This window comes from Psammomys obesus, unplaced genomic scaffold (genome assembly GCF_907164565.1).
Source record: "Psammomys obesus unplaced genomic scaffold, mPsaObe1.curated_primary_1811, whole genome shotgun sequence".
NCBI lineage: Eukaryota > Metazoa > Chordata > Mammalia > Rodentia > Muridae > Psammomys > Psammomys obesus.
In genome coordinates, this window is record NW_026596214.1 from 432,172 (window position 1) to 455,464 (window position 23,293).

At 40.0% G+C, this 23,293-nt stretch overlaps 1 protein-coding gene across 1 annotated transcript in view; it reads right to left on the minus strand.

The window, feature by feature from the left end:
- Phka1 (phosphorylase kinase regulatory subunit alpha 1) overlaps window positions 1–23,293 on the minus strand; it is a gene marked incomplete in the record, with an annotated part of 135,532 nt that overhangs the window by 64,623 nt on the left and 47,616 nt on the right. The window contains 2 exon segments of the mRNA XM_055595737.1: window positions 12,999–13,143; window positions 14,440–14,549. Of these exon segments, the coding sequence (XP_055451712.1) occupies window positions 12,999–13,143; window positions 14,440–14,549 (255 nt within the window).

Below are 23,293 nucleotides of genomic sequence, written 5' to 3' on the forward strand. Positions count from 1 at the left end.
CAAATCCAGCATTACAGTAGACACTGGAGGGGAAAATACAACCCAAGAAAATTAGCTTCTGACAAGAAAACACAGGAAATAATTAACCTTACTACAGTAAAACAAAAGTAACCAAGCACACAACATTATGACCACAGCCAACATCAATATCAAAGGATCTAACAGCCACTGGTCATTAATCTCTCTCAACATCAATGGACTCAACTCTCCAGTAAAAAGACACAGATTAACAGAATGGATACGTAAACAAAAACCCAGCAATCTGTTGAATACAAGAAACACACCTAAGTCACAAAAATAGACATTACCTGAGGGTAAAGGGATGGAAGACAGCTTTCCAAGCAAATGGACCCAAGAAACAAGCAGGAGTAGCCATTCTAATATCTGATAAAATAGACTTTCAACCAAAATTAATCAAAAGAGATGGGGAAGGACACTTCATACTCATCCAGGGAAAATTCCACCAAGAAGACATCACAATTCTGAACATCTATGCCCCAAATACAAGGGCACCCACATTTGTGAAAGAAACATTCATAAAAATTAAACCACACATAGATCCCCACACACTAATAGTGGGAGACTTCAACATCCCACTCTCAACAAAGGACAGGTCAACTAAACAGCAATTAAACAAAGAAACAATATCTCTAATAGAGATCATGAATCAAATGGACCTAACAGACATTTACAGAACTTTACACCCAAACACAAAAGAATTTACATTCTTCTCAGCACCTCATGGAACCTTCTCCAAAATAGACCATATAGTTGGTCACAAAGCAAGCCTCAACAGATACAAGAAGATTGAAATAATCCCTTGTATCCTGTCTGATTATCATGGAATAAAGCTGGACCTTAATAACAACAGAAATAACAAAAAGCCTACACACACATGGAAACTAAACAATTTGCTACTAAATGACAGCTGTGTCAGGGAAGAAATAAAGAAATTAAATTCTTCCTAGAACTCAATGAAAACAAATACACAACATACCTAAACCTGTGGGACACAATGAAAGCAGTGCTAAGAGGAAAGTTCATTGCACTAAGCGCCTGCAAGAAGAAATTCGAGACAGCTCATTCAAGCAACTTAATGGCTCACTTAAAAACCCTAAAAAAAGAAGAAGCAGACACACCAAAAAGGAGTAGACGGCTAGAAATAATCAAACTCAGGGCTGAAATCAATCAATTAGAAACAAATAAAACAATTCAAAGAATCAATGAAACCAAGAGCTGGTTCTTTGAGAAGATCAACAAGATAGACAAACCCTTAACCAAGCTAACTAAAAGGCAGAGAAACACCATCCAAATCAACAAAATCAGAAATGAAAAGGGAAACATAACTACAGACACTGAGGAAATCCAAACACTCATTAGGACTTACTTCAAAAGTCTATAGTCAACAAAATTTGAAAATCTAAATGAAATGGACAACTTTCTTGATCGATTCCACTTACCAAAGCTAAATCAGGATCAGGTAAATGAATTAAATAGTCCTATGTCCCCCAAGGAAATAGAAGCAGTCATCGAAAGTCTCCCATCCAAAAAAAGCCCAGGACCTGATGGTTTCGGTGCAGAATTCTACCAGACATTCAAGAAAGAGCTAACACCAGTTCTATTCAAACTATTCCACAAAATACAAACATAAGGAACATTACCAAACTCATTCTATGAAGCCACAGTCTCCTTGGTACCTAAACCTCACAAAGACCCAAAAAAGAATGAGAACTTCAGGCCAATCCCCCTTATGAAAATTGATGCAAAAATACTCAGCAAAATACTCGCAAACCCGAATACAAGAACACATCAAAGATATCATCGACCATGACCAAGTAAGTAGGCTTCATCCCAGGCATACAGGGGTGGTTCAATATATGGAAATCCATCAATGTGATCCACCATATTAACAAACTGAACGAAAAAAAAACCACATGATAATCTCCCTAGATGCTGAAAAACATTTGACAAAATCCAACATCCATTCATGATTAAATATTGGAGAGATCAGGGATACAAGGCACATCTCTAAACATAGTAAAAGCGATATACAGCAAGCTTATAGCCAACATCAAACTGAACAGAGAAAAACTTAAATCAATCCCACTGAAATCAGGGACAAGACAAGGCTGCCCACTCTAGATATCTCTTCAACATAGTTCTGGAAGTCCTTGTTAGAGCAACAAGAAAGTTGAAGGAGATCAAGGGGATACAAATTGGAAAGGAAGAAGTAAAATTATCACTATTTGCAGATGATATGATAGTATAAGTGAGTCACCCCAAAAATACTACCAGGGAACTCCTAGAGCTGATAAACACCTTCAGCAAAGTGGCCGGATACAAAATTAACTCAAAAAAAGCAGTAGCCCTCCTGTATACAAAAGTCAAAAGGGCTGAGAAAGAAATTAGGGACACAACACCCTTCACAATAGCCACAAATGACATAAGGTACCTTGGAGTAACCCTAATCAAGGAAGTCAAAGACTTGTATGAAAAAAATTTCAAGTCTCTGAAGAAAGAATTAGAAGAAGATATCAGAAGATGGAAAGATCTCCCGTGCTCATGGCTTGGCAGGATTAACATAGTAAAAATGGCCATCTTACCAAAAGCAATCAACAGATTCAATGCAATTCCCAACAAATTACCAACACAATTCTTTACAGACCTGGAAAGAAAATTCTCAACTTCATATGGAATAATAAGAAACCCAGAATTGCTAAAACAATCCTCTACAATAAAAGATCTTCTGGAGGTATCTCCATCCCTGATCTTAAGTTGTACTATAAAGAGGGGCAGAGCCAAGATGGCGACTAGCACACACAGTTTCTGAGCTATGGAAGTGCTGATCATCCGAGTTGGTGAGTGGAAGGACCTCTAACCCAGGAAAACAACGGTGAGGCTTCCTAAACAACAGGGAGCATAGCAGGAGGCGAAAACTTTGGTCTCAGGTCACCCGGAGACTTTTTTGGGGACGACGTAACTGCCTGGCGTCTGAAGAGGCTGAGGCAGAGCTCCAAGCCCTTTAGCGGTAAGTGCCAGCAGTACCCGTCTCAGAGTCCCAGATCCGCGCGGTGGCTGCATCATTCTCCCAGGGCCCAAGTCTGCTAGACGCCATACTAGCTCCACAGGATCGCGATAACTGATGGTATGGCCCGCCCAATCCCACAGTGACAGAGAATACGCTATATACTCACCAAAACTAGGCAGAAACGCCACACTAGCTAGGCACACCAGGTGCTGGGAGAGCACAGTGAAGAGACCCCAGGACTTCCCAGAAAGCATCTGGACTAGCAACCCAGTCTGCAGTTACAGCGGGACTTTCTAATCTGGTGGCGGAGCAGCACTGAGCTGGCGGGGCACATCAGCCCTCCAGTTTAAGACTAACCAGGGCCAAACCAGAGAACAGAAAGCTTGGTTACCCCGATCCCTACTGACGTGACCACCTTGAAATCTCCAGCTGCAGCAATACCTCATAACCTGGCAGTGACAGCAGCACGGAGCTGGCGGAGCACATCAAAGAAGCAGGGCCAAACCAGAGAGCAGAGAGCCTGGATACCCTGATCTCTGCCAAGTGACCTGCCTGTAAGTGAGTGCACCCTTCAGAATCTGCAGATCCCCAGATCCTGGGTCCTTCTAAAACAGAAGCCAGGCATCGAACCCCCTCCCATGCATATACCCACTTTGGGAAACAGAGGGGCACTTGGGACATTGAAGTTCCTGCTCTGTGGGTCTAATTGAGGAGTTAAGGCAGTTAATGCCAGAAATTGTGCTGCGATCATCACTAGCGCCTGCGACATATGCAGTGCAAAGCCTCTCCCACACACTCAAGGGTTCAACATTAGCCATCACTCTGTCCCTTGAGATACAGTCCACCTACATCTACACACACACACACACACACACACACACACTTGCATTTGCCCTGTCTGCACCTGCGTACTTTTCTCCCACAGGTACAGCTAGTCCTCAGCACATGCTAAGGACACAGGACCTCTCTCAGCTTGCTGGAGAACTCTCCAGACGCCAGAGAGAGACAGTACCAGTCTGATCTGCAGAATCCAAAAACAAACAGGGAAGGTTTCAGATAAGCCAATGGCCAGGGGTAGGCGAAAGAACACTACCAACATAAATCAGGACATCATGGCTTCACCAGCAAACCCCAAAATCGATGGATATTCCAATTCATCAGAAGCACAGGAAAATGACCTTAAAGCCATGCTTACCCAATTATTTGAGGCTCATAAGGAGGAGATGAACAAATCTTTCAAAGAGTTGGCCAGTCAATTGGAGGTAAAGAAAGAAGAAATAGACAAAAGCCTTAAAGAAACACAGGCAAACATAGCCAAACAAATAGAGACACAAGTAGAGATAAAATTAGTGGCATATAAAAAGGAAATGAACAAGGAAATAGAGACCATCGTAGAGAGACAGGAATCCAAATTCAAACAGGTGAAAGAAATGGTGCAAGGCATGAAAACAGAATTAGAATCAATAAAGAAAACACAAAATGAGAAAACCCTTGAGCTGGAGAACTTGGAGAAAAGAGCAGGAACCACAAAAGTAAGCATCACCAACAGAATACAAGAGATGGAAGAGAGAATCTCTGGAGCTGAAGACACACTTGCAGAAATTGATACTTTTCTCAAAGAAAAAGTAAAATCAGAAAAGTTCCAATCACAAAATATTCAAGAAATCAAGGATGCTATGAAAAGACAAAATCTAAGAATAATTGGAATTGATGAAAAAGAAGACTCCAGGCTCCAAGGTCCAGAAAATATTTTCAAGAAAATCATAGAAGAAAATTTTCCCAACTTAAAGAAAGAGATGTTTATAAATATACAAGAAGCCTACAGAACTCCAAATAGACTAGACCAGAAAAGAAACACATCACATCACATCGTAGTCAAAACACTAAATCTACAGAACAAAGAAAAGATATTAAAAGCAGCCAGGGAAAAAGGCCAAGTAACATATGAAGGTAGACCTATCAGAATCACACCGGACTTCTCATCAGAAACTATGAAAGCCAGAAGGGCCTGGGCAAGTATCATGGAGACTCTAAGAGATCACAAATGTCAACCCAGACTACTATACCCTGCAAAGCTTTCAATCAACATAGATGGAGAAAAAATATTCCATGACAAAACTAAATTTACACAATATCTACACAGTAAACCAACCCTACAGAAGATACTAGAAGGAAAACTACAATCCAATGAAAACAACTTCACCCAAGAAAACAGGGCATACAGATAATATCCCAACAAAAATGAAAGGAAAACAAGCAATGAAACAGGGTAAGATCACCGACTCCATTACAAAAGGAACTAACATGCATTGGTCACTACTATCTATCAATATCAATGAAGTCAACTCACCAATAAAAAGACACAGGCTAACAGAATGGTTGTGGAAACAGGATCCAACATTCTGTTGCATCCAAGAAACACACCTATGCAACAAAGATAAACACCACCTCAGGGTAAAGGGCTGGAAAAATGTTTTTTCAAGCAAATGGTTCCAGAAAACAAGCTGGAGTAGCCATCCTAATATCTAATTAAATAGACTTTCATCCAAAGTTAATCAAAAAAGATAAGGAGGGCCACTATATTCTCATCAAAAGAAAAAAATCCACCAAGAGGACATCACAATCTTGAATATCTATGCCCCAAATACAAGAGCACCTACATTCATAAATGAAACATTATTAAAGCTTAAATCACACATTGATCCTAATACCTTAATAGTGGGAGACTTCAACACCCCACTCTCATCAAGGGACAGATCAACCAGACAGACACCAAACAGGGAAATAAAAGCACTCACAGAATCCCTAAATCAAACGGACCTAATAGACATCTACAGATCTTTTCATCCAAACCAAAAGAGTATACCTTCTTTTCAGTACCGCATGGAACCTTCTCCAAAATAGACCATATAGTTGGTCACAAAGCAATCCTCAACAGATACAAAAGGATTGAAATAATCCCTTGTATACTATCTGACCACCATAAACTAAAGCTGGACATCAACAACAACAGAAACAGAAAAAGCCGACACGCACATGGAAACTGAACAACTTACTACTCAATGACAGCTGGGTCAAGGAAGAAAAAAAGAAATTAAAGACTTCCTAGAATTCAATGAAAATGAAGACACAACATACCCAAATTCATGGGACACATTGAAAGCAGTGCTCAGAGGTAAATTCATAGCACTAAGTGCCTGCAATAAGAAATTCGTAACATCACATACAAACAACTTAATGGCCCAACTGAAAACCCTAGAAAAAAAAAGAAGCAGATACACCCAAGAGGAGCAGACGGCTGGAAATAATCAAACTCAGGGCTGAAATCAATCAATTAGAAACAAATAAAATTATTCAAAGAATCAATGAAACAAAAAGCTGGTTCTTTGAAAAAATCAACAAGATAGACAAACCCTTAGCCAAACTAACTAAAAAGCAGGGAGAAACTATCCAAATCAGCAAAATCAGAAATGAAAATGGAGACATAACTACAGACAATGTGGAAATCCAAACAATTATTAGCTCATAATACAAAAGTCTATATGCCACAAAATTTGAAAATCTAAATGAAATGGATAATTTCCTTGACAGATTCCATCTACCAAAATTAAGCCAAGATCAGGTAGAAAGAATGAATAGCCCGATATCTCCCAAGGAAATTGAAGCAGTCATTAACAGTCCCACCTCCAAAAAAAGCCCTGGACCAGATGGCTTCAGCGCAGAATTCTACAAGACCTTCAAAGAAGTGCTAACACCAATTCTCCTCAAACTCTTCCACAAAATAGAAACAGAAGGAACACTACCAAACTCATTATATGAAGCCACAGTCACCTTGATACCTAAACCACACAAAGATCCAACAAAAAAAGAGAACTTCAGACCTATCTCTCTTATGAACATTGCTGCAAAAATTCTCAATAAAATACTTTCAAACCGAATCCAAGAACACATCAAAGATATCATCCACCATGACCAAGTAGGCTTCATCCCAGGAATGCAAGGGTGGTTCAACATACATAAATCCATCAATATAATCCACCACATAAACAAAATGAAGGAGAAAAACCACATGATCATCTCTTTAGATGCTGAAAAAGCATTTGACAAAGTCCAACACCCATTCATGTTTAAAGTCTTGGAGAGATCAGGGATACAAGGCACATATCTAAACATAGTAAAGGCAATATACAGCAAGCCTATAGCCAACATCAAACTCAATGGAGAGAAACTTAAAGCAATCCCACTGAAATCAGGGACAAGACAAGGCTGCCCACTGTCTCCATATCTCTTCAACATAGCACTTGAAGTCCTAGCCAGAGCAATAAGACAACTAAAGGAGATCAAGGGGTTACAAATCGGAAAGGAAGAAGTCAAAGTGTCACTATTCGCAGATGATATGATAGTATACATGAGCGACCCAAAAAATTCAACCATAGAACTCCTTCAGCTGATAAACACCTTCAGCAAAGTGGCAGGATACAAAATCAACTCAAAAAAATCAGAAGCCCTCCTGTACACCAAAGACAAAAAAGCTGAGAAAGAAATTAGGGAAACAACACCCTTCACAATAGCCACTAATAACTTAAAGTACCTTGGTGTGACTCTAACCAAGCAAGTGAAAGACCTGTTTGAGAAAAACTTCAAGTCTCTTTAGAAAGAAATTGAAGAAGATCTCAGAAGATGGAAAGACCTCCTGTGCTCATAGATTGGTAGGATTAACATTGTGAAAATGGCCATCCTGCCAAAAGCAATCTACAGATTCGATGCAATTCCCATCAAAATACCAACTCAATTCTTTACAGACCTTGAAAAAAAGATTCTCAGCTTCATATGGAGAAACAAAAAACCCAGATTCTCCAAAACAATCCTGTACAACAACAGATCATCTGGAGGTATCTCCATCCCCGGTCTCAAGTTGTACTACAGAGAAATAGTAATAAAAACTGCATGGTATTGGCATAGAAACAGAAAGGAGGATCAATGGAACCGCATAGAAGACCCAGAAATAAACCCACACACCTATGAATACTCGATTTTTGACAAAGAAGCCAAAACCATTCAATGGAAAAAAAGACAGCATCTTCAACAAATGGTGCTGGTCCAACTGGATGTCCACATGCAGAAAAATGAAAATAGATCTCTATTTATCATCCTGCACAAAACTAAAGTCCAAGTGGATCAAAGGCCTCAACATAAAACCAGATACTCTAAATCTGTTAGAATAAAAAGTGGGGAACAGCCTAGAACTGATTGGCACAGGAGACAACTTCCTGAACAGAACACCAACAGCACAGGCTCTAAGAGCAACAATCAATATATGGGACCTCATGAAACTGAAAAGCTTCTGTAAAGCAAAGGACACTGTCATCAAAACAAAACGACTGCCTATAGATTGGGAAAGAATCATCACCAACCCTTTATCTGACAGAGGACTAACATCCAGTATATACAAAGAACTAAAGAAGCTGAAAAGCAGCAAACCAAGTAATCCAATTAAAAAAATGGGGAACAGAGCTAAAGAGAGAATTCTCGACAGAGGAATATCGAATGGCAGCGAAAGACTTAAAGAAATGCTCATCCTCATTAGCCATCAGGGAAATGTAAATCAAAACCTGAGATATCACCTTACACCCATTAGAATGGCCAAGATCAAAAACTCAAGTGACAACACATGCTGGAGAGGTTGTGGAGAAAGGGGAACCCTCCTCCACTGCTGGTGGGAATGTAAACTGGTACAACCACTCTGGAAATCTATCTGGCGCTTTTTAAGACAATTAGGAATAGTGCTTCCTCAAGACCCAGCTATACCACTGCTAGGTATATACCCAAAGTTTGCTCAAGTACACAAAAGGGATATTTGCTCAACCATGTTTATAACAGCTTTATTTGTAATAGCCAGAACCTGGATACAACCCAGATGTCCATCAACGGAGGAATGGGTACAGAAATTGTAGTATTTTTACACAATGGAATACTACTCAGCAATCAAAAAGGAGGAAATCATGAAATTTGCAGGCAAATGTTGGGATCTAGAAAAGATCATTCTGAGTGAAGTATCCCAGAAGGAGAAAGACAAACTTGGTATATACTCGCTTATATAGACCTACACGATATGATAAACATAATGAAATCTACACTCCTAAAGAAGATAATCAAGAAAGTGGATATAGGTGAAGATGATCAATCCTCATTTAGAAAGACGAATGGGATGTGCATTGAATGTATGACAGGAGTCTACCGCAAAAGGCATCTGAAAGGCTCTACCTAACAGTGTTTCAAAGCAGACACTAATACTCATAACCAAACCATGGCAGAGTAGAGGGAATCATATGAAAGAAGGGGAGTTAGTATGATATGGAAAGGATAGGAGCTCTACAAGTACCAACTATCCGGGCACAGGGTCATTTCTGAGACTGACACTCAACCAAGGACCATCTATGGATATAACATAGAACTTCTGCTCGGGTGTGGCCCGTGGTAGCTCATTAACCAAGTAGTTTTCCAAAGTAAGGGGAACAAGGACTATTTCTAACAGGATCTCAAGGGCAGGCTCTTTGACCTCCCCCACCAGGGGAGGAGCAGTCCTGTTAGGCCACAGAGGAGGACTTTGCAGCCAGCCTTGAAGATACCTGATAAAACAGGGTCAAATGAAAGGGGAGGAGGTCCTCCCCTATCAATGGACTTGGAAAGGGGCAGGGAGGAGACCAGGGAGGGAGTTGGGGAGGTGGAGGGAATGAGGGAGCGGGATACAGCTGGGACACAGAGTTAACAAATTGTAACTAAAAAGAAAAATAAAAATTTAAAAAATTAAAAAAAGAATGTATAACAATGTTCTAGTTACATTAGCATTTGGATGGTGTTTTTATGGTAATTTCTACGGCCAATCCTAATTATCAGGAGTTAAATTCATTAAAAAATAATATTTTTCTAGTTAAAAAAAAAGTTGTACTATAGAGCAACAGTTTCAAAAACTGCATGGTACTGGCATAGAAACAGAATGGTGGATCAATGGACCCGAACAGAGGACCCAGAAATAAACCCACACACTTATGGACACCTGAACTTTGACAAAGATGCCAAAACCATACAATGGAAAAAAGATAGCATCTTCAACAAATGGTGCTGGTCCAACTGGATGTCTACATGAAGAAAAATGAAAATAGATCCATACTTATCACCCTGCACAAAACTGAAGTCCAAGTGGATCAAAGACCTCAACATAAAACCAGACACATTAAATCGGCTAGAAAAAAAAGGGGGGAATACCCTAGAACTCATTGGTACAGGAGAAAACTTCCTGAACAGAACACCAACAGCACAGTCTCTAAGAGCAACAATCAATAAATGGGACCTCATGAAACTGAAAAGCTTCTGTGAAGCAAGGGACACCATCATCAAAACAAAGCGACTGCCTACAAATTGGGAAAAAATCATCACCAACCCTTTATGTGACAGAGGATTCATATCCAGTATATATAAAGAACTAAAGAAGCTGAAAAGCAATAAACCAAGTAATCCACTTAAAAAATGGGGAACAGAGCTAAAGAGAGAATTCTCGACAGAGGAATATCGAATGGCAGAGAAACACTTAAAGAAATGCTCAACCTCATTAGCCATTAGGGAAATGCAAATCAAAACAACCCTGAGATTTCACCTTTCACCCATCAGAATGGCCAAGATCAAAAACTCAAGTGACAACACATGCTGGAGAGGTTGTGGAGAAAGGGGAACCCTTCTCCACTGCTGGTGGGAATGTAAACTTGTACAACCACTCTGGAATCAATCTGGCGCTTTCTCAGACAACTAGGAATAGCGCTTCCTCAAGATCCAGCCATACTACTCCTAGGCATATATCCAAAAGAGGCTCAAGTACACAAAAAGGACATTTGCTCAACCATGTTTGTAGCAGCTTTATTTGTAATAGCCAGAACCTGGAAACAACCCAGATGCCCCTCAACTGAAGAATGGATGCAGAAATTGTGGTACATCTATACAATGGAGTATTACTCAGCAATGAAAAATAAGGAAATCATGAAATTTGCAAGTAAATTGTGGGACCTGGAAAGGATCATCCTGAGTGAGTTGTCCCAGAAGCAAAAAGACACGCATGGTATATACTCACTCATATAAATATACAATATAGAATAAACCCACTAAAATCTGTACATCTAAACAAACTAAGCAAAAGAGAGGACCCTAACTAAAATGTTCAATCCCCATCCTGAAAGGCAAAGAGGATGGACATCAGAAGAAAAAGAAAATAGGAAACAACCTAGGAACCTGCTACAGAGGGCCTCTGAAAGCCAGAAGAAAACAGGAAACGACCTTGAAACCTGCCACAGAGGGCCTCTGAAAGCTTCTGCAGTATAGACTGTCAAAGCAGATGCTGAGCCTGATGGCCAACTGATGGGCAGAGTGAATGGAATTCTATGTAAGAAGTGGGAAATAGTAAGAGCTGGAGGGGATGGGAACTCCACAAGGAGAACAACAGAACAAGATAATTTGAACACAGGGAACTTCCCAGAAAATCATACTCCAACCAAGGACTATTCGTGGAGATGACCTGGAACCCCTGCACAGGTGTAGCCCTTGGCAGTTCAGTGTCCAAGTGGGTTACATAGTAATGGGAAGAGGGACTGCCTCTGACATAATCTGATTGGCCTGCTCATTGATCACCTCCCCCTGAGGGGGGAGCAGCCTTACCAGGCCACAGTAGAGGACAATGCAGCCACTTTTGATGAGAACTGATAGACTAAGATCAGAAAGAAGAGGAGAACCTCTCCTATCAGTGGACTCGGGGAGTGGCATGCATGCAGAAAGGGGACGGAGGGTGGAATCAGGAGGGGAGGAGGGAGGGGCTTATGGGGGGATACAAAATGAATAAAGTGTAATTAATAAAAAATTTAAAAAAAGAAACTAAGCAAGAGAGAGGACCCTAACTAAAACGCTCAATCCCCATCTTGAAAGGCAAAGAGGATGGACATCAGAAGAAGAAGTAAGCAGGAAACAACCTAGGAACCTGCTACAGAGGGCCTCTGAAAGCCAGAAGAAGAAAACAAGAAACAAACTAGGAACCTGCCATAGAGGGCCTCTGAAAGCCTCTGCCCTGCAGACTATCAAAGCAGATGCTTGAGCCTGATGGCCAACTGTCGGGCAGAGTGAATGGAATTTTATGTAAGAAGTGGGAAATAGTAAGAGCTGGAGAGGACAGGAACTCCACAAGGAGAGCAACAGAACAAGAAAATTTGAACACAAGGAACTTCCCAGAGAGTCATACTCCAACCAAGGACTATTCATGGAGATAACCTAGAACCCCTGCACAGATGTAGCCCATGGCAGTTCAGTGTCCAAGTGGTTTACATAGTAATGGGAAGAGGGACTGCCTCTTACATAATCTGATTGTCCTGCTCTTTGATCACCTCCCCCTGAGGGGGGAGCAGCCTTACCAGGCCACAGAAGAGGACAATGCAGCCACTTTTGATGAGAACTGATAGACTAAGATCAGAAAGGAGAGGAGAATCTCCCCTATCAGTGGACTTGAGGAGGGGCATGCATGCAGAAAGGGGAGAGAGAGTGGGATCGGGAGGGGAGGAGGGAGGGGCTTATGGGGGATGCAAAATGAATAAAGTGTAATTAATAAAAAATTAAAAAAATAAAGTGGAGAAGCAATTAAAAAAAAGATCCTCATGTGTTTTGCAATGGACTCAACTCCTGGTGGTCTTTTAGGGTCTTGCAAATCGGGCACAACATCTTCACCTCCTAAAACAGAAGCTTAAATAGCACAGAAACCATGTCCACCTATTGCCTGCTGTGGGTCCAGAGCATAGAAAACCGTCTGGCACAGAAGGTAATCTGTTGCGTATTGCTGAAAGGAGAGTTGTAAGAAGTAGCTCTGCGGCGGGATGCTGAAGTACTATACATATGACTTATTTCAAAAGCACACTCAATTCCTGCTTCATTCAGCCCTTACCAAGCATGCTGTGTGAGATGGGGAAAGTGATGGTGGGCTGGCCTGTCATCCTCCAGCGGCTACAGAGGTAGGAGAGATAAGTTCTGAGTATTTCTACTATCATCTGGTTGTCCAGAGCCAAGTAAAACCATTGCTGGTCTACAAACTGAGAAAAGAAAAAAAACAATCATTCAATTTTGCTCTCACAAATATCAAATAGTATTTGCCAATGTGCACTTAGTCGTAAGGCATGCATGTCACAGAGAAAGCAGGACTCTCAAATTTAATGCTTAATAATTCCCAAAGTTTGTGGTGGTCAATGATTCACATAAAGATAGTTTTGGGTATTTTTAAAGTGTGTGACTTCCTACAAATCTTTTCTAGTATATAATTCCATTTAATCCTATAACCACCTAGTGTAAGCAATCTCTCCTCTTCCTCCTCCTTTTCTCCTTTCCTTCAGTTTCTCATTATGTAGCCTAGGCTGTTTTTGAACTCATAATCCTCCTGTTCTACAATTCCTGAGTCCTGGATTACAGCCATGTACCACTATTCCCAGCTTTCCATTTTTCTTTTAATACGAAGAATGATTCAGAGAAAGATGTGTGGACTCGCACACACATCTTTGTCTATGTGTATCACAGCTGCACTGTTTTAGATGTGAAGGAGAGAAATTTAAATTTTCCTTTCAGAAAATATTTACTGTTGTGGTAGAGACAAATCCCCAGGCCTTGTGCATGCTTAGCAAGCACGCTATGCCTACGCTCTAGCTTTAGCTCTCAGTTGAGACACAACTCTCCTGTGTAGCTCATGCTGACCTTGCTAACCATGTTCCCCAGTTTGGCTCTGAATATATGAGTCTCTTGCCTGACCTCCCTAAGTACTGAGACTACAAGTATGAGACACCATGCCTGGCTTCCTTCCCAGAAAATAATTTCTACTACCATACACATATGCGATTGAACTTAGATCTACTATTGTGTACCTAACAAATGGGAGGCTAGCAATATGTTTAAGTACGGCTTAACAGTCCTGATGTTTTTCTTTAAAGGAAGACATGGGCATTGAAGTTTTCAATGCAAAAGAAAAGGCTCCTTCCCCCCAGGAAACACTTAATTTAGCACTTGAATAAAACAGATTGAGTTTCACTCACAAAGAACAAATACAGTCTCAGTTTAACTTCTGAAAACAGGGAAAACTGTGTCAGGACTTGAGCATTTAGAAAATCCCCTTCGCAGCTCACCACCCCAGACTATTCTTGGTAGTGACAGTCACTAGGCAAGGCTCTGTGCTGCGAATTCAGTTCAGTTCAATTCCATAAACACTTATTGAGCCGTTTAACATATGCGAGGCCTATGGGACTCTGACTCATCTAGTTCCAGCACATACATGCTTTCTTTCTGTAGTCTCTTTCCCTCTTAGTCCATTCATCTCAATGCGTTTTGCAGCCTATCCTACTCACCTGCGGAGTGAAAGTAAAGACAGTTTTGCGAATGTCATAGAGTTTTGATGTTCCAAGCACACCCATGAGCCTGTAGGGTCGTCCACTGAGTTTCATTCTATTATTGCATCCTGACACAGATTTGAGAAATGATCAGGAGAGTCTTAGGGTACAGTTTAAAGCAATATTTGTTTACACAGATGCACACAGTGATGTATACACATAGAAATACACATCCACCTCATTTCTTTCAGTTTAAGATGTCTCCCTTTTATAGCTTAGCTTTCTAAAATTAGAATCCATATTGCAATCTATATCTATGTTAAATACATTATATACATACCTTACTGTATACTGTATATAAATATGAAACTACATTAAACATTGTTAAGATACAATAAGGGAATTGTTCATTCACTGACATGTATTTTTCTTATCATCAGAGCGGAAAATACTTCACATATTGGTCTAAATTTTTTTCCTCCCAAATACATGGAATACCCTTTCTTGTCAGTACCGATAGAACCCCTACTATGTTTCTGGCTACAGCATATGTTTATGAGTACTTGATTTGGTATCTTTATCAAATATGCTACCTTTTCATGTGCATGAGTACACATGCAGGCCAGGAAAACCCTGAGGTGTCATCCTCTGGAATGCCATTCATCTCCTTTTGAGTTTGGGTCTCTAGCTGACCTAGAGTCCACCAATTAGGCTAGACATGATAGCTAACAAGCCCCAGGATCTTTCTGTCTCTGCCTCCCCACTGCTGGGATTATAAGCATGCATACCATTTCTGATACTCCTATGCATATTTAGAGGATCAAACCCAAGTCCTCATGATGGCAAGAAAAGCGGTTTACCAATTGAGCCACACCCCCACTCCAGCATGCTACATTTTCAGAGTTGCTTCTGCTTGTGAGGTAGCAGACCAGAGAATGCTCAATGCCTTGGTTATATTCCAAGTTCCACTCAATAATGCACATATTTGCTCTGGGATTAATAGCAAGACTAGGTTTATTCACAAATTCTTGTTGGTAAAATCTTGACTATTATTGTATATGGTGTGTGTGTGTGTGTGTGTGTGTGTGTGTGTGTGAACACTCATGTCAGGACACAGGGAGGCGAGAAGGCAAACTTGGGGAGCTGGTTCTCTCTACTTTAGGTTTCTGGGATTCAAGTCATCAAGCTTACGAGGCAAGTGCTTTTTACCATTATGAGGGTCTTTCCTAGTATCTTTTTCATAACACTAAAATATATGTAACAAAATTTATCATTTAATAATTTTAAGAGCTTAGTAGCTTTAAATACATCATTGTGTAAATGCCACCACTATTCACCTCCCTAGAACTACTTCATCTTTGCAAACTGAAACTCTACATCCATTAAACACTAAGTTCCTTCTCTTCCCAGTCTCTGACAACAGATTTCTACTTTGTGTCTATGAATTTGACTCCTCAAAATACCTCACATTGAAGAGAATCATTGTTATCTTTCCTTTTATAACTAACTGGTTTATTTCACTCAGCACAGTATCTTCAAAGCTATATATATAATAGCATGTTAGAATTTCCCTCCTTTATTAAGGTCAAATATTCCATCCTTTATATGTGCCACCTTTGCTTTTCTATTCAATTGTTGATGATATTCAGAGTGTTCACATCTTTTCCTATTGTAAACAATATTGGACTGTAATGCAGAAAATATCTGTTCAACTTTCTCACTTCATTTTCTTTTGAGAATATACTTAGAATTCTTGAATCATATACCAATTTTATGCTTAAACTCCAAAAAAGACTTATTTTTGTATATGGATGTTTTGTGAGCCCAGTATCAGAAAAGGCATTGGGTTCCCTAGAACTGGAGTGACTGGTGGTTGTTTGTTATCATGTCAGTGCTGGGAAGAGAATCTGATCCTCTGAAAGTGCACAAGTGCTCGTAACACTGAGCCACCTCTCTAGGCCCTACGTTTAACTTTTTAAGGAACCACTGTCCTGTTATCCACTGCTTTGCCATTTTAAAGTCCCTCCAACAGTTCACAAGAGTTTGTTTCTACAAATCTTCACCAACAGTCATTATAACACCTGTAAAGTTGTATCTTATTGTAATTTTGGTTCATATATCCCTACTGATCAGTTTTGAATATTTTTTACATTTATTTTTAGAATTTCACACAAGAACTGTATTTGCATAATTTTACCCCACCCACTATGTCCCTTCAGCTCCTATGTCCCTCACAATCCCTCTAAAATTCATAGCCTCTTTATTATTATCAGTATAAATGCACACACAGGTATATACATACATATGCAAATATATAAATACAGCATATCGAATACATTTAGTGTTGCCTGTATGTACATTTGTTCAAGGTTGACCACTTGCGATTGGATAACTTATCATGGAGTTGATAGAGAGACCTGGAGGGGACAAGAGCTCTGAAAGGAGACCAATACAGCCATAAAAATTGAGCCCTGGGGCCCCTGAAGTGAATGATACTCCAACCAAGGACCGTGGATGGAGAGGACCTAAAACCCCAGCTGAAATGTAGCCCATAGACTCAGTCTTGAAGTGAGGTCCCTAGGAAGGGGAGCAGGAAATTTCTCTGGCATGAACTCAGTGGCAGGCTCTCTAATCACCTCCACCTGGGGGGTTCAGCCTTGCCAGGCCACAGAAGAAGAAATGCAACCAGTCCTGATAAGCTATGGTCAAACAGAAGGAGCAGAGGATCTCCCCTATCAGTGCACAATGGAGAAGAGGTTCAGTGGTGATGGAGAAGAGGTTCAGTGGGTGGAATTGGAAGGGGATAGGGGAGGAGGCTACACCTAGGATACAAATCAATAAAATGTAATTAATAAAAAAATAAATTAAAAAAATCAACAATCAGTAAATGGGATCTTATGAAACTAAAAAACTTCTGTAAACAAAGAACGCTGTCATCAGAACAAAATGCCTACAGACTGGGAAAGGATCTTCACCAACCCTATATCTGACAGAGGGCTAATATACAGAATATATAAAGAACTAAAAAATTTAAACACTTAAAATTTAAAAAATTTAAATCAAGTAATCCTATTAAAATGGAGTACATAGCTAAACAGAGAGTTCTGAATAGAGGAATAGCGAATGGCTGAGAAAAACATAAAGAAATGCTCAACATCCTTAGTCATCAGGGAAATGCAAATCAAAATGACCCTGAGATTCCACCTTACACCCATCAGATTGGCTAAGATCAAAAACTCACAACACACTTTGAAGAGAATGTGAAAAAAGGGGAACCCATCTTCATTGCTGATGGGAATGTAACCTTGTACAATCACTTTGGAAATCAATCTGGCGATTTCTCAGAAAATTGGGAATAGTGCTTCCTCAAGATCCAGCTATACCACTTCTAGGCACATATCCAAAAGATGCTCAAGTACACAACAAGGACATTTGCTCAACCATGTTGGTAGCAGCTTTATTTGTAATAGCCAGTTTCTGGAAACAACCTAGATGTCCCTCAGCTGAGGAATGGATACAGAAATTGTGGTACATTTACACAATGGAATACTACTCAGCTATTTTTAATAGAACAAGGAAATCATGAAATTTGCAGGCAAATGGTGCAAGCTAGAAAAGATCATCTTGAGTGAGGTATCTCAGAAGCAGAAAGACACACATGGTATAAATTCACTTATAAGTGGATATTAGTCACAAAATATAGGATAAACATACTAAAAATCTATAATCCTAAAGAACCTAAACAAAGAGGATCCTAGGGAACTTGCTTGATCCTCACTCAGAAAGAAATTATGATGAACATCAGAAGCAGGAAAAAACAGGGAACAGGAAAGGAGCCTACCACAAAGCGCCTCTGAAAGACTCTACACAGCAGGGTATCAAGGCAGATGCTGAGACTCATATAAAAACTTTGGGCAGAGTGCAGGGAATCTTATGAAAGAAGGGGGGAGATAGAAAGACCTGGAGGGGACAGGAACTCCACAAGGAGAACAACAGAACCAAAATATCTGGGCACAGGGTCTTTGCAAAGACTGATACTCCAACAAAGGACTATACATGAAGATATCCTAGACCCCTTGATCAGATGTAGCCCATGGCAGCTCAGTCTCCAAGTGGGTTCCCTGGTAAGGGGAGCAGAGATTGTCTCTGACATGAACTCATGAGCTAGCTCTTTGATCACCTCCCCCTGAGGGGAGTGGAGCTGTACCCGGCCATAGAGGAAGATGATGCAGCCAGTCCCGATAAGACCTGACAGGGTAGGGTCAGAAGGAAGGGGAAGAGGACCTTCCCTATCAGTGGACTGAGGGAGGGGAATGGGAAGAGTAGAGGGAGGTAGGGTGAGATTGGGAGGGGACGAGGGAGGGGTCTACAGCTGAGATATGAAGTGAATGAATTGTAATAATCAAAAAATAAATAAAAAATAAAACAACAACCTCAACACAGCTGGCCTCTCAGGGATATTCACTGAAGATGTAACAGTAAGACTAGGCACAAACCCTCATACCAAGGCTGGATGAAGTAACCTCATGGGAGGAAAACAGTTCCAAGTACAGGCAAAAAGGGTTAGAGACACCCCTGAATCCTACCAACAGGAATCCCGAGAGAACACCACGTTATACAACCATAATATGTGTAGAGGACCTAGTTCAGACCCTGTTGGGCTTCCTAACTGTCTCTTCAGTCTCTGTAAGCCCCTAGGAGCTCTGCTTAACTGATTCTGTGGATCATGTTCTCCTGGTGTCCTCAACCTCTCTGAGTCCTACAATCCTTCTTCCTTAATCTTCTGGAGGATTCTCCTTAGCCTTAAAATCTTTTTTTATTATTTTATTTTATTTTTATTAAATACAGTTTATTCACTTTTGTATCCTAGCTGTAGTCCCCTTCCCCATCCCCTCAAAATCCCAACCTTCCTCCCTCTTCTTTTCCTATGGCCCTCCCCAAGTCCAATGATAGGGTAGGCCTCCTCTCCTTCCATCTGACCTTAGTCTATCAGGTCTCATCAGGACTGGCTGCACTGTCTTCCTCTGTGGACTGGTAAGGCTGCTTCCCCCTCAGGTGGAGGTGATCAAAGAGCTAGCTCATGAGTTTATGTCAGAGACGGTCCCTGTTCCTATTATTGAGGAACCCTCTTGGACACTGAGCTGCCATGGATTACTTCTGTGCTGGAATTCTAAGTTATCTCCATGCATGGTCTTTTTCTGGAGTCTCAGTCTCAGAAAAGACCCCTGTGCCCAGATTTTTTTGGTTCTGTTGCTCTCCTTGTGGAGCTCCTGTTCCCTCTGGGTCTTTCTATCTCCCCCTTCTTTCATAAGATTCCCTGTACACTGCAAAAATTTTGGCTATGAATATAAGCAGATGTTTTGATACCATGCTGGGCAGAGTCTTTCAGAGGCCCTCTGTGATAGACTCCTATCCTGTTCCCTGTTTTCTATCTCTTCTGATGTCCATCTCGTTTGCCTTTCTGAATGAAGACTGAGCATCTTACCAGGGTCCTCCTTCTTGTTTAGCTTCCTTAGGTGTACATATTTTAGTATGATTATTCAATATTATATGTCTAATATCCACTTATAAGTGAGTACATACCATGTGTGTCTTTCTGCTTCTGGGTTACTTCACTCAGGATGATCATTTCTAGTTCCCACCATCTACCTGTAAATTTCATTATTTCTTTTTTTTTAATTGCTGAGTAGTATTCCATTGCGTAAATGTACCACAATTTCTGTATCCACTCCTCAACTGAGGGACATCTGGGTTGTTTCCAGCTTCCGGCTATTACAAATAAAGTTGCTGTGAACATGGTTGAGCAAATGTCATTGTTGTATCCTTGAGCATCTTTGGATATCTGCCTAGGAGTTGTATAACTGGATCTTGAGGAAGTACTATTCCTAATTGTCTGAGAAAGTGCCAGATTGATTTCCAAAGTGGTTGTACAAATTTACATTCCCACCAGCAATGAAGGAGGGTTCTCCTTTCTCCACATCCTCTCCAGCATGTGTTGTCACTTGAGTTTTTTTATCTTAGCCATTCTGATGAATTAAAGGTGAAATCTCAGGGTCATTTTGATTTGCATTTTCCTAATGACTAAGGATGTTGAACATTTCTTTAAGTGTTTCAATGTTCCTCTATTGAGAACTCTCTGTTTAGCTCTGTACCCCATTTTTCAGTTGTTACTTGATTTGTTGCTGTTTAACTTAAGTTTCTTATATATTCTGGATATTAGCCCTCTGTCGGATAGAGGGTTGGTGAAGGTCCTTTCCCGATCTGTAGGCTGTAGTTTTCATCTGATGACAATATCCTTTGCTTTACAGAAGCTTTTCAGTTTCATGAGATCCCATTTATTAATTGTTGATCTTAGAGCCTGTGTTGTTGGTGTTCTGTTCAGGAAGTTGTCTCCTGTGCCAATGAGTTCAAGGCTGTTCCCCACTTTTTCTTCTAACAGCTTTAGTGTGTCTGTTTTTATATTGAGGTCTTCGATCCACTTAAACTTTAGTTTTGTGCTGGGTGATATGTATGGATCTACTTGCATTTTTCTACATGTAAACATCCAGTTAGACCAGCACCATTTATTGAAGATGTTATCTTTTTTCCATTGTATGGTTTTGACATTTTTTTTTTTGTCAAAATCAAATATCCGTAGATTTGTGGGTTTATTTCTGGGACTTCTATTCGATTCCATTGATCCACCATTTTGTTTCTATGCCAGTATCACCCAGTTTTTATTACTGCTGCTCTATAGTACAGCTTGAGATCAGGGATGGAGATACATCAAGAAGATCTTTTATTGTAGAGGATTGCTTTAGCAAGCCTGGGTTTCTTGTAATTCCATATGAGGGTGAGAATTTTTCTTTCAAGGTCTGTAAGGAATTGTGTTCGTAATTTGATGCGAACTGCACTGAATCTGTAGATTACTTTTGGTAAGATGGCCATTTTTACTATGTTAATCCTGCCAAGCCATAAGCATGGGAGATCTTTCCATCTTCTGATATCTTCTTCTGTTTCTTTCTTTAGAGACTGAAGGTTTTTGTTTTGTTTTCATAACAAGTCTTTGACTTGCTTGGTTAGAGTTACACCGAGATACTTTATGGCTATTTACTTTGTGGCTATTGTGAAGGATGTTGTTTCCTTAATTTTTTTCTCTGCCTGTTTGTCCTTTGAATACAGGAGGACTATTATTTTTTTGAGTTAGTTTTGTATCCAGCCCTTGGCTGAAGGTGTTTATCAGCTCTAGGAGTTCCCTGGTAGAATTTTTGGGGTCACTCATATATACTATCATATCATCTGCAAATAGTGATACTTTGACTTCTACGTTTCTGAACCGAATCCCCTTGATCTCCTTTAGTTGTTTTATTGCTCTAGCAAGGACTTCAAGAAGAGTGTTGAAGAGATATGGAGATAGTGGGGAGCCTTGCCTTGTCCCTGATTTCAGTGGAACTGATTTAAGCTTCTCTCTATTTTTTTTTGAATTTTATTTTTTTCTTATCAGTTACATTTTATTAACTCTGTATCCCAGCCGTGTCCCGATCCCTCATTCCCTCCCAGTCCCTCCCTCCCTCCCTCATCTCCACCGTGCCCCTTTCCAAGTCCACTGGTTTCTCTCCATTTAGTTTGATGTTGGCTATAGGCTTGCTGTATATTGCCTTTATTGTGTTTAGGTAAGTGTCTTGTACCCCTGATCTCTCCAAGACTTTAAACATAAATGACTGTTGGATTTTATCAAATCCTTTTCAGCATCTAAGGAGATTATAAGTGGTCTTTTTCTTTCAGTTTGTTTATATGGTGGATTACATTGATGGATTTCCATATATTGAAATGCCCCTTCATACCTGAGATGAAGCCTACTTGGTCATAATGGATGATATCTTTGATGTGTTCTTGGATTCGGTTTGTGAGTATTTTATTGTTTTTGCACCAATGTTCATAAGAGAGATTGGCCTGAAAATCTCTTTCTCTTTGTTGGGTCTTTGTGAGGTTTAGGTATCAAGGTGACTGTGGCTTCATAGAATGAGTTTGGTAATGTTTCTACTGTTTTTATTTTGTGGAATAGTTTGAAGAGTAATGGTTTTAGCTTTTCTTTGAAAGTCTGGTAGAATTCTGCACTGAAACCATTTGGCCCTGGGCTTTTTTTGGATGGGAGACTTTTGATGACAGCTTCTAATTCTTTAGGGATATAGAACTATTTAATTGATTTACCTGTTCTTAATTTGGCAAGTGGAATCAATCAAGAAAATTGTTCATTTAATTTAGATTTTCAAATTTTGTGGCATATAGGCTTTTGAAGTAAGACCTAATGATTGTTTAGATTTCCTCAGTGCCTGTCATTATGTCCCCTTTCTCATTTCTGATTTTGTTGATTTGGGTAGTATCTCTCTGTCTTTTAGTTAGTTTGGTTAAGGGTTTGTCTATCTTGTTGATTTTCACAAAGAACCAGCTCTTAGTTTCATTGATTTTTTTTAATTGTTGTATTTGTTTCTAATTTATTGATTTCAGCTCTGAGTTTGATTATTTTCAGCCATCTATTCCTCTTGGGTGTGTCTTTTCCTTTTTTTCTTAAGGCTCTCAATTGAGCCTTTAAGTTGCTTGTATAAGATATTTCAAAATTCTTCTTGAAGGCACTAAGTGCTATGAATTTTCCTCTTAGCACTGCTTTCATTGTGTCCCATGAGTTTGGGTATGTTGTGTCTTCATTTTCATTGAATTCTAGGAAGGATTTGATTTCTTTCTTTATTTCTCCCCTGACCCAGCTGTCGTTGAGTAGGGAGTTGCTCAGTTTCCGTGTGTGCATAGGCTTTTTGTTATTTTTGTTGTTCTTGAGGTCTAGCTTTAGTCCATGGTGGTCAGATAGGATACATGAGATTATGTCAGTCTTCTTGTA